The sequence below is a fragment of the Macaca nemestrina genome, chromosome 1, assembly GCF_043159975.1.
Source record: "Macaca nemestrina isolate mMacNem1 chromosome 1, mMacNem.hap1, whole genome shotgun sequence".
NCBI classification, from domain to species: Eukaryota; Metazoa; Chordata; class Mammalia; order Primates; family Cercopithecidae; genus Macaca; species Macaca nemestrina.
Window position 1 is genome coordinate 214,723,507 of NC_092125.1, and position 11,727 is coordinate 214,735,233.

At 50.9% G+C, this 11,727-nt stretch overlaps 1 protein-coding gene and 1 non-coding gene across 2 annotated transcripts; both read left to right on the forward strand.

Annotated features, from left to right (window-relative positions):
* The first annotated feature begins 57 nt into the window (after positions 1-57).
* Positions 58-8,234, forward strand: LOC105483116 (aflatoxin B1 aldehyde reductase member 2). Its single transcript, XM_011743779.2, has 7 exons — positions 58-378; positions 3,560-3,747; positions 3,940-4,044; positions 4,791-4,887; positions 5,099-5,198; positions 6,067-6,196; positions 7,811-8,234. Exons 1-7 carry the CDS (start codon positions 81-83, stop codon positions 7,970-7,972), a joined length of 1,080 nt encoding a protein of 359 aa, XP_011742081.2. The 5' UTR covers positions 58-80; the 3' UTR covers positions 7,973-8,234.
* On the forward strand, positions 7,015-7,121 carry LOC112426944 (U6 spliceosomal RNA). Its single transcript, XR_003018332.1, has one exon. It is a non-coding gene; the product is annotated as a U6 spliceosomal RNA (small nuclear RNA).
* Positions 8,235-11,727: the final 3,493 nt, after the last annotated feature.

Below are 11,727 nucleotides of genomic sequence, written 5' to 3' on the forward strand. Positions count from 1 at the left end.
GTCCCCGCCCCGAACCACCTCCGCGCTCCGCCCCGGCGTGGGCGGGGCCCTCCGGCTCCCAACGCGCAGGCGCCGCTGCTATGCTGAGCGCCGCGTCTCGCGTAGTCTCCCGCGCCGCCGTGCGCTGCGCGCTTAGTTCCCCGCCGCCCGAGGCCCGCGCGCTGGCCATGTCCCGGCCACCGCCACCGCGGGTCGCCACGGTGCTGGGCACCATGGAGATGGGGCGCCGCATGGACGCGCCCGCCAGCGCCGCGGCCGTGCGCGCCTTTCTGGAGCGCGGCCACACCGAACTGGACACGGCCTTCATGTACAGCGACGGCCAGTCCGAGACCATCCTGGGCGGCCTGGGGCTCGGGCTGGGCGGCGGTGACTGCAGAGGTAACAGTGGCCCCTAATTCTCCCCATGCATCGTGCAGAGCTGAGCCCGTCCCCAGCCGTGCACCACCCCGCCCGGGCCCGGCCGCGGGCAGCACGGACGGCTTCGTCCCTCGCCCCACCCTCGTCCACCCCGCAGCTCTGGGAACCCCGGGACAACTGGACAGTGCTTTGCCCTGACTCCTTTCCCCCACTCTCCTTCCACTGGGAGTTGCAGCGCGAGAGTCCCCCCCTAGCCTGGTGTGGCCCATCGCTTCCCACCTCCACTGATGTCCCCGCCTCCAAACCTGCCAGGTGCCCATAACCGGTCTCCACCCAGGCTCTCCCCCTTTTCTCTACCCCTTCGTTGCCATCATCACCCATGCGCTCTCTGGGCAGCCTTTTCTCATCCTGGCCTTTTCTTAACCGCTAGACTTTGCCCTGTTCAGCTGGCAGTACCTCTGCCTGTCTCAGGGAGAACTGTGGCGATGCCTCAGGCTGGCTGGGAGAGTAGGGGTGTTTGGGAGTGCAGACGCGTGAGGGGTAGGGACTTTCCACTCTATGCCAAGCTTTGACATGGATCACGGGAGAGAAAGTAACTCCAGCCCTCCACAGGGAGTTCAGAGTCTAATAGGGAAGACTGAAATAACGATTGCTGGAGAGCCCAGAAGAGAGAGTACTTTGGGGAGCTGCAGGCCAGGGAGAGGCACTAGGGAAGGCTCAGCAAATGCTGGATGGAGCTTGGCCTTAAAGGCTCAGTGGTAGGTTGGAGGAGAACAGGAGAAAGGAGCATTAGAGTCTATGCAAAGACTTGGTTTGGAAATGCAGTGTGTGTGATGTGTGAAAGGAAGGCCAGTGGGCAGGTGGGGCTTGAGCGGAGGATGGAGGGGACTGTTCCTTGTGAGCCTGGTGCCCTTGATAGCCCTTGGGAGGGTGCCTGGCACGCAGTGAGGACCCAGGGAACATGGGCTGTCACCCTTACCATGCTTCACCCACTGGACTATCCTGAGGCTTCTGCTGCTCACCCCTGAGGAGAGGCTCTCTCTGCGCCCACCTTAGAGTCGTAGCGTGTGGTGGGTGGGGTTGGGGGAAGAGGGCGAATGTGAATCTCAGGCCCACGCGCTTTCTAGTTCACCTGGCTGCACGTTGTTGTTATTATTTGAGATGGAATCTTGCTCTGTCACCCAGGGTGGAGTGCAATGGCACGATCTCAGCTCACTGCAACCTCTGTGTTAGCCTCCCAAGTAACTGGGATTACGGGTACACGCCACCACGCCCAGCTAATTTTTGTATTTTTAGTAGAGATGAGGTTTCACCATATTGGCCAGGCTGGTTTCCAACTCCTGACCTCAAGTGATCTGCCCACCTCAGCCTCCCAAAGTGCTGGGATTATAGGTGTGAGCCACCGTGCCCAGCCAGGTTACATATTATTAATAATGAAGATTTTGTTCCTGAGTTGGTTTTTCTTCTCCAGCCCTTCCCCACTTCCATCTTTGAGCTCACTGGACCAAAGTCCTCAAGCCAGGCCTGAGGCAAAGTTCATGCCAAGAATGCCTGCAGGGCTGCGGGGAAATGGAGAAAATCTGGATGAGGAACTGTGGAACTTGTTCTCTTCCATATCCCAGCTGATCTCATGACACCCCTCTGAGCTACTGAGCTGAGTTTGCCAAGTGTGAAAAGTGCAGAATCCATCCACCCACCAATCCAGACAGCTGGAGTTCTTTTTTTTGTTTTGTTTTGTTTTGTTTTTTGTTTTTTGAGACAGAGTCTCACTCTCTCACCCGGGCTGGAGTGCAATGGCACAGTTTGGACTCACTACAACCTCTGCCTCCCGAGTTCAAGTGATTCTCCTGCCTCAGCCTCCCAAGTAGCTGGGGTTACAGGCACGTGCCACCACACCTGGCTAATTTTTGTATTTTTAGTAGAGATGGGGTTTCACCATGTTGGCCAGGCTGGTCTCGAACTCCTGACCTTAGGTGATCCACCCATCTCAGCCTCCCAAAGTGCTGGTATTACAGGCGTGAGCTACCTTTCCTGGCCCAGCTGGGGTTCTTTTTTAATTTATATTTTTACAGAGGGAGGGCCTTGCTACATTGCCCAGGATTATCTCAAACTCTTGGGCCTCCCTACTCAGCCTCCCAAAGTACTCCCAAACTAGGTTTACAGACTTGAGCCACTATACCTGGACCAACAGCTGGGGTTCTTTCTAGGTGAAAGATTAGTGGAAAATTAACTCATTTCCAAGCTGCTTGGATGCAGAACACTGTTGTCATAGCGATGTGTCTCTACAGTAGTTGGATGTATGCTCATGCTTCTGTGAGTCGGGAAGGGGAGGGGAGAATTATAATTACATTCTGCTCAGTTTGCCTTCTAAGCTTGCAAATTGATCTCTACCACTAGGCCACATTCATGTGACTGCTTCGCTTTCCTAAATTCTTCCAGGCCTGCCCCCTTGACTTCTTTCTCTATACTGCAGCCAAGTGTGAACACAGGTGACCGGTTCGCACCCTGACAAAACCTAGAATGATCAAGTTCAGATTCAGTGGGATGGTATTTAAGAACTTTTGGGATCAGGTCTGTCCCTGTGTCTTGTCCTATGTCCCACTGCTCCTTGCTCTGGAGTGTATGCTCCTATAACTTAGACTTGAAGGTTTGGAGCCTCACATACTGGGTTGGTTTTTTTTTGTTTTTTGTTTTTTTGCCTCTTTGACTTTGCATGGGTTCCTATGCTCTGGAATGTACTTCCTGCTCCTCCTCGTTGGCTGGGATTCTGGGGATGATCCCCTAGAGAAAGCCTTCCCTGGAGTCTCCAAGTTGGCTTCATGCATCTCATGTGGGCTCCTTGGCACGGTGTGCCTTTCCCTCCTGTGCTTACCATATTGTACCGTCATCCTCTAGGGCTCCAGGAGGGCAGAGACCCATTGTGTTCAGCTCATCTCTGCATACTCAGTCTCTAGTGCAAGGCCTTGCACAGCCAGTAGGTTGGCGACTAATGATAGTTATTCTAATAGGTGAATATTGAGAACTCACATATATGACATTATTTAATCCCCAGGACCTCCCAATGAGGACAGTTTGATTATTATCACCCCGTTTTTACAGACCATACAATTGAGGCCAAGAGAATATTAGTAATTTAGCTAGGGTTACATAAGTTGGCAAATGGCTTCAGTAGGTCACTTAACCATTCCATTCTCTCTCCAAGTGAAAATTGCCACCAAGGCCAACCCTTGGGATGGAAAATCACTAAAGCCTGACAGTCTCCGGTCCCAGCTGGAGACGTCACTGAAGCGGCTGCAGTGTCCCCGAGTGGACCTCTTCTACCTCCATGCACCTGACCACAGCACGCCGGTGGAAGAGACGCTGCGCGCCTGCCACCAGCTGCACCAGGAGGTGAGGGGGCCCTCCGGACTCCAAAGGTGGGCTCCTGCCCCTTTCTTTATCCTGATCCTACTCATGACAGCAGAGGCACCAGGGCGGTCCCAGGGTGGAGCAGGGAACAGCCCCATTCCCCGGGGCCCCACCCTGGCCTCCCCTTCCTGGTCTGGGCTGCACTGGGTTCTGACTGCTGCCTCACCCCTGCAGGGCAAGTTCGTGGAGCTTGGCCTCTCCAACTATGCCGCCTGGGAAGTGGCCGAGATCTGTACCCTCTGCAAGAGCAATGGCTGGATCGTGCCCACTGTGTACCAGGTGAGGGCCGGGGCTGCAGAGGCCAAGGTCTCGAGGACTCCTGCTCATCTTGGGCTATCTTTGCCCCTCCGACTGCCCCCTGTGCCCTCTGCATAGCAGCCACTCCCCTGCTGAAAGCCTGCAGATGGCTCCCAGGTACCCTCAGGATGCCATTGAAGCTCCTCAGCCAGGCCACTGGGCGTCTGCTTCCTTCCTGCCGGCCTGTGCACCTTGGACCCCTCCTTCCCCACCTCCTTTCGTACTTCAGCCTGGAACACATTTCCCCTGCCCTCCTCCCTGGGAGAAGCACTCGGGCCTTACATAGAGGTCTCCTCCTCTGGAAGCCTTTCTAGACAGCCCCACAGGAGTCTCCAGTCTCCAAACCTCATCTTCATGCATTCAGCGAGTACTTTCCAGCTCCTTGTTTGATCGTAGAACCTAACTTTATTGTAATTAACTGCCTTCCTGTCTATTTTTTTAAACTTGAGTAAACATCTCCTGGAGGCAGGGATTTTGTGACACCTACTTGTGGTTGTAACCAGTGTCCAGCATGGAGTTGATACACCAGATATCTGTGGAAAGATATCATTCCACTTCAATTTTCTGTCCTTGGACCCAACACCCTCCCCCCATCCCCTGCTAACAGTAGTCATGTTAGAAGATTGCTGAAGTCCTGGGCTAGTGTTGCTTTAGAATTTTAAAAGTGGAAGGCAACAGTTCCTTCTCTTGACATGTCCACCCTCTCCCCGGGGTCTCTCTCCCTGCAGGGCATGTACAACGCCACCACCCGGCAGGTGGAAACGGAGCTCCTCCCCTGCCTCAGGCACTTTGGACTGAGGTTCTATGCCTACAACCCTCTGGCTGGTACGTGGAGCATTCCTGAGCCTGTCTCAGCCTATTCCCGACCCACAGATGCCCAGCCCAGGACCTGGGAAGCAGGGAGGGTTTGGCAAGGGGCTGGGCTGCGTCCTTCAGCCCTCCTGGGTCCCTGCCCTTCCCCTAGACCAGAGCCCTGAGGGATGTGGCAGCTTCTGGGGCACTCTGGGCCCGGGGGCTGATCGCTGCCTTCCCGCAGGGGGCCTGCTGACTGGCAAGTACAAGTATGAGGACAAGGACGGGAAACAGCCTGTGGGCCGCTTCTTTGGGAATAGCTGGGCTGAGACCTACAGGAATCGGTGAGCTGGGGTTGGGCTTGGTGAGGATGGCTGGGGTGGGGTCAGCTCTGTGTGGAATGAAGTCCTGGACTGCTCCTGAGGTAAGCCCTTCCCTTGCTGTTTGCACCTGCTCCCCTGCATTCCTTCAGGAATTCCCAAACCCTCTGTGCGTGTTGTTGTTGTCTTGGGACCTCTGGGAGGAAATGAGGCTCCCTGGATGTTGGGGTCTTGAAGTCGTTGCTCTTTTCTGAGCAATCACCTGTTGGGAAGGAAGGAGCGAGCCCAGGATGGGCCAGGCATGGTGGCTCACACCTGTAATCCCAGCACTTTGGGACACCGAAGTGGGAGGATTGCTTGAGCTCATGAGTTCAAGACCAGCCTGGGCAACATGGTCTCTACAAAAAAAAAAAAAAAAAAAAAAAAAAAATGCAAAAAATTAGCCAGGCATGGTGGTGCACACCTGTAGCCCCAGCTACTCAGGAGGCTGGGGCAGGAGGATTACTTGCGCCTAAGAGGTTGAGGCCGCAGTGAACCATGATCATGCCACTGCACTCCAGTGTAGGCGACAGTAAGACCATGTGTCAAAAAAAAAAAAAAGCCCAGGAGGGAGTCCTGCCCCATCTGAGCAGGCTTCATGTCCCTAGGGGAAAGTCAGAGCAGGTTCCTGAGTCCTCAGGAATAAAGATTCATTGAGGTCTCTGTCGAGGGGCCCGGCATCCTGGGTAGTTCTGACGCCCAGCAAAGTGGGAGACCTATGACTAGAGAGGATACCCTCCCCTCAGGGCTGCAGGGTGTGGGGTGGGGCAGTGGCCCTGGATGGCTCTTTGGTTGTGGCTCCCAGTGTGATCCCCATGGTAGTGACCCCTGTGCCACTGTCCCCCCTGCACAGCTTCTGGAAGGAGCACCACTTCCAGGCCATTGCCCTGGTGGAGAAGGCCCTGCAGGCCGCATATGGCACCAGTGTCCCCAGCATGACCTCGGCCGCCCTCCGGTGGATGTACCACCACTCACAGCTGCAGGTAACCAGCGACCCTGGGCGCTCAGCTCCTTCCCTTCCAGGGGAACCTTTAGGTGAAGCCCAAAGCATTCTCAATTCCTCTGAAATTTCTCTTTCTTCCAGTTCTCATAAACACTCTTCCCACTGGTCTTTGATGGTATCTGAGTGGAGGCTTTGTAGTGAGGGCTTCATTACAGGGATCTTCTTATTCCTTAGGCTTCATGGAGTATGATTATCCCAGTGTTACAGATGAGAAACCCGAGGTTCACCCAGCTATTAAAGTGGCAGACATTTTAACACAGGTTTAACTAAAGCCCACCCATCTCACCCTTTAGGTTTCCCTCTCTTGATGCCTCCTGTCTTCCTGGTTAAAACTTATTTCCTGACTGGTGGCAGCGGCTCACACATGTAGGCCAGCACTTTGGGAGGCCAAGATGGGAGGATTGCTTGAGCTCAGGCATTTGAGTCTAGCGTGGGCAAGAAAGTGGGACCCTATCTCTACAAGAAATCAAAAACATTAGCCAGGTGTGATGGCTTGCTCCTATGTTCCCAGCTACTCTGGAGGCTGGGATGGGAAGATGACTTGAGGCTGGGAGGTCAAGACTGCAGTGAGCTGAGATCACACCACTGCACTTTAGCCCGGGTGACAAAGCAAGACCCTGTCTAAAAAAACAAGCAAACAACGACGAAAATAACAGCAACAAACTTACCTCCAGCTTCAGCGTTCCATGTTGCATAGTGTCTGGCATGTATCCGGTAGATGTTCAGCATGTGGGAGCTGTGTTTTACATAAGTTTTCTCTCATTCCAATGCTGAAAACAGAGAAAAAGATTGAATGTCGTGCCCATGTCTACAGCACATATACTAAAATTGGAATGATACAGAGAAGATTAGCATGGCCCCTGCACAAGGATGACACGCAAATTTGTGAAGCGTTCCATATTTTTCCGCTGCCACCACCGCACTGCACCACCTCCCATCCCCTTTTTTGTACAAAACACAAGGAAAAATGTTTTTGTTTAAAAAAAAAAAAAAAGATTGAATGTCAAAACAAGCTTAACTTAGCCTGCTTTTTTATTTTTTTGAGACAGGGTCTCACTCTGTCACCCAGGCTGTAGAACAGTGGCGCACTCATAGCTCGCAGCAGCCACAACCTCCTGGGCTCAAGTGATCCTTCTGCCTCAGCCTCCCTGGTAGCTGGGCCGAGGCATGCACCACCACCACTGGTTCATTTTGTTTTGTTGTGTTTTGTAGAGACAGAGTCTCTCTCTGTTGCCCAGGCTGGTCTTGAACACTTTGGCTCAAGTATTCTTCCCACCTCGACCTCCCAAAGTGCTGGGATTATAGGCATGAGCCACTGTGCCCAGCCAACTTAGCTATTTTTACACAGCTGCTGGGGGGCAGAACTGGGCTGTGAATGTAGGTCTGTCTGGAAGCGTCGTGTGGCAGTAGGGGAAAGGATACAGGTTTCAAGTCACATGGGTACAGCTATCCAAGGCACCTTACGTCCTTCTGGACATACGGGATAGAAATATAAACAGAGACCCCAAATCTCAGCAGGGAGGTGGCTGGGAGGGCTGTGAGTGGAGTCGCTGTGTAGCAGAAGAGGGTTGAAGTCTGGCTGTCTCCCTTGCAGGGTGCCCATGGGGACACGGTCATCCTGGGCATGTCCAGCCTGGAGCAGCTGGAGCAGAACTTGGCAGCAACGGAGGAAGGGCCCCTGGAGCCGGCTGTCGTGGACGCCTTTAATCAAGCCTGGCATTTGGTTGCTCACGAATGTCCCAACTACTTCCGCTAGGCCCATCGTGGCTCAGGCTGCCCAAGGCTCTTCTGTCACCTCTTTTGTTCTCTCACACTGACCAGTCTTGGCCTTAAGCTGACTCAGCAGTGTCTTTCTGGATTGTCTAGATCCATGCATTATTTTTCTAGTTCCTGCCTTGCTCCCTGTTTACTTTACACTGTGAAAGGCGGGGGTGAGTCCCACTTGAGCACTCCCTGTTGAATAAAGCAGGCACTTGACCTGGCTGTCGCCCAGGTCTTGAGTGAACCCCAAAAACTTGTTTTCTCTGCTGCTGACACCTTGTTTCCATCCTACCTGGGGACTGAGAAAGGGTAGAACCATGGGTTGGAGTCTTCAGAGGACAGGGGTAGTGGGAGGGCCTCAGAAGCACACTGCCCTCCCAGGGTCTCCGCGGTCTCCCCTGGTCTGAATACTCACCTGACCTCTCAACACTGAGGTGCCTCACCCTTCTACACACGATAGAAAAGAGGGTTGTACACCTGCAGTACCTTTGCTCTAATTCAGAATTGCCTCAATACATTCTTAGGAATGAAACAACTGGGGCAAAGAAACTACCATTAGAGTCACTACCAAGCAGAACGCTTCCCAGGATCTGTGGAACATCTTGAACGCTCTCAGTCTCAGCCGCCTCTTGTCTTAACTAAAGCCTCTTGTCTTTTCACTCATAAAGTTCTCAGCCCGGGCTCTGGGCCTCTATTCGGCATGGGGATATAGGCAGCCACGGTCCCCATTTCCCTTAGAAACCCCTATTCCAAACAGGAGGCACCAAGGCTGAGAAGAAGAATCCTCCGTTCAGTGGTTGCTGAACCTGCTGCATTCCCAGTGCAGCGAAATCCCTCCAGCCATGGGCAGGGCAGCAGGCAGCACTTGGAGCAGCTTCTTGAAGCGATGCAAGAGGCCTAACCTGGAAATTTACTTTTTCTTTTTTATTTATTATTTGTTCTTGAGACAGGCTCTCGCTCTGTCGCCTACACTGGAGTACAGTGGCATGATCACTGCTCACAGCAATTTTGACCTCCGGGGCTCAAGGGATCCTCCCACCTCAGCCTCCCAAGAAGGTTTTATTTTTTTTGTGTGGAGTGGAGGTCTCCCTATGTTGTCACCATCTTTTCTCTTTACCCATAACAAAACAGATGCTCACCCATGTGGAGGAGCGTATCAGTTATCTTTGCACAACAAACCACATTAATAAGTTGCTTGAAAAGATAAAATCCAAGGCTGGCACAGTGGCTCATGACTATAATCCCAGCATGTTGGGAGCCCAAGGCAGGTGGATCACTTGAGCTCAGGAGTTTGAGACCAGCCTGGGCAACATGGTGAAATTCCGTCTCTACCAAAAATACAAAAAATTAATCTGCATGTGGTGGCACATACCTGTGGTCCCAGCTACTCCAGAGGCTAAGGTGGGAGGATCGCCTGGGCTCTGGAAACAGAGGTTGCAGTGAGCCGAGATCATGCTGTTACACTCTAACCTGGGTGACACAATCAGACCCCATCTCAAAAAAAAAAAAAAAAAATCCTTCTTATTGATGAAAAGATTTGATATAATTCCTCTTACTCCCAGCTGGCTTTTTCTTAATACTGAAATTGAGTAATCCTAAAGCTCATACGGAAATTCATAGGACCCAGGAGAACCAAAACAGTCTTGAAAAACACATAGTTGGAGGACTCACACTTTCTGATTTCAAAACTTACTGCAAAGCTACAGTAATAAAGACAGTGGTTCTGGCATAAGAATAGAGCAACTGAACAAAACTGAGAGTCCAGAAATAAATGACTGATTTTAGAGTTGAGTGACAACTCAATAGGGACAGTCAATAGGGAAAAGAATCATCTTCACCAATATCCAGATGTCCTCCTGCAAAAGAATGAAGTTGGACCCCTTCCCCGTACCATAAACAAAAAATTAACTCAAATGAATCACCTTCTAAATGTATAAGGTAAACTATAAACCTCTTAGAAGAAAATATTTGAGTAAGTGTGACTTTGGATTAGGCAGTGGTTTCTTAGATGTTGACACCAAAAGCACACGTGACAAAAGAAAAAGTCAACACCATCAAAGTTTAAAGTATTCATGCTTCAGAGAACACTATCAAGAAAGTGAAAAGACAACCCACAGAATGGGATGGTATTTTACAAATCACATATCTGTTAAGGAACTTGTGGCTAGAATAGATACAGGACTCTTACAACGTAATAAAAGAGAAAACCCACCCAGGTGTAGTGGCTCACGCCTGTAATCCCAACACTTTGGGAGGCCAGGCGGACAGATCACTTGAGCCCAGGAGTTCAAGACCAGCTTGGGCAGCATGGCAAGACCCTGTCTCTACAAAAAGTACCAAAACAATTAGTCGGGTATGGTGGTGGGCACCTGTGATCCCAGCCAATCGAGAGGCAGAGGTGGGAGGATCTCTCGGGCCCAGGAGGTGGAGGCTGCAGTGAGCCAAGATCACACCACTGCACTCTAGCCTGGGCAACAGAGCAAGACCTGTCTCAAAAAAAAAAAAAAAAAAAAAAAAAAAGAAAAGAAATCCCAATTAAACAATGGGCAAATGATTGGAATAGACCTTTTCCAGAGGTTATACAGGTGGTCAGTAACTACATGGAAAGCTGCTTCAAATCAGTACTTATCAGGGAAAAGCAAATCAAAACCCCTTCAAATCCACTAAGCACTAGGATGATCAGAGTCAATAAAATACAGAAAATAACAAGTGTTGAGGGTTTGGAGAAATGGGAGCCTTAGGACACTGCCATTGCGACTGTAGAACAGTGCAACCATTTTGGAAAACATTCTGGCAGTTTTTTTAAAAGATAAGCATCTATATGACCCAGAAATTTCACTCCCTAGGTATACCTAGAAGAAATGAGGCCGGGCGCGGTGTCTCACGTCTGTAATCCCAGCACTTTGGGAGGCCGAGACGTGCAGATCACCTGAGGTCAGGAGTTCAAGACCAGCCTGGCCAACATGGTGAAACCCCATCTCTACTAAAAATACAAAACTTAGCCAGGCATGGTGGCACATGCCTGTAATCCCAGCTACTTGGGAGGCTGAGGCAGGAGAAGTGCTTGAACCTGGGAGACAGAGGTTGCAGTGAGCCGAGATCTCGCCACAGCATGCCAGCCTGGGCCACAGAGCGAGACTCTGTCTTGAAAAAAAAAAGAAAAAGAAATATATGTCCTTATTAAAAATTACATGAATGTTATAGCAGCATTATTCATAATAGCCAGAAAGTGGAAACTGCCCAAATGTCAATCAGTAGATGAATGGATAAACAAAATATCTGTATGTACAATGGAACATTTTTCAAAAAAAAAAAAGGAATTAAGTACGAAACATCTACAATATGGATGAACCTTAAAAGCATGTTAAGTGAAAGAAGCCCATCACAAAAGGCCTCATATTGTATGATTCCATTTATATGAAGTATCTGGAATAAGCAAATCTATTAGACACAGAAAATAGATGAGTGGTTGCCTAGGACTGAAGGGGTTTGGGAGGAAATGGAGATTCACTGCTACTGAGTACAGAGTTTCTTTTGGGGAGGTGATAAAGATGTTCTGAAATTGTGGTGGTTGTACAATTCTGAATACACTAAACACCATTAAATTATACACTTTAAGTGGGTCAATTGTATATAGTGCCTCAATTATGTGTAATAAAACAATCAATTAGCTCAGAAATCTGTTTGGGCAGGGCTCAGCGGGGAAGCCTCATCTGTTCCTCAGTGTCTGAGAGGTGATCTAGCAGCTGG

What these genes read in the sequence shown, in the direction of transcription:
- LOC105483116 (XM_011743779.2), top strand. Translation starts at nt 81, where the DNA reads ATGCTGAGCGCCGCGTCTCGCGTAGTCTCCCGCGCCGCCGTGCGCTGC. An exon ending in GGGCGGCGGTGACTGCAGAG is followed by an intron (nt 379 to 3,559) that starts GTAACAGTGGCC and finishes TCTCTCTCCAAG; the next exon opens with TGAAAATTGCCACCAAGGCC. An exon ending in GCTGAGACCTACAGGAATCG is followed by an intron (nt 5,199 to 6,066) that starts GTGAGCTGGGGT and finishes CCCCCTGCACAG; the next exon opens with CTTCTGGAAGGAGCACCACT.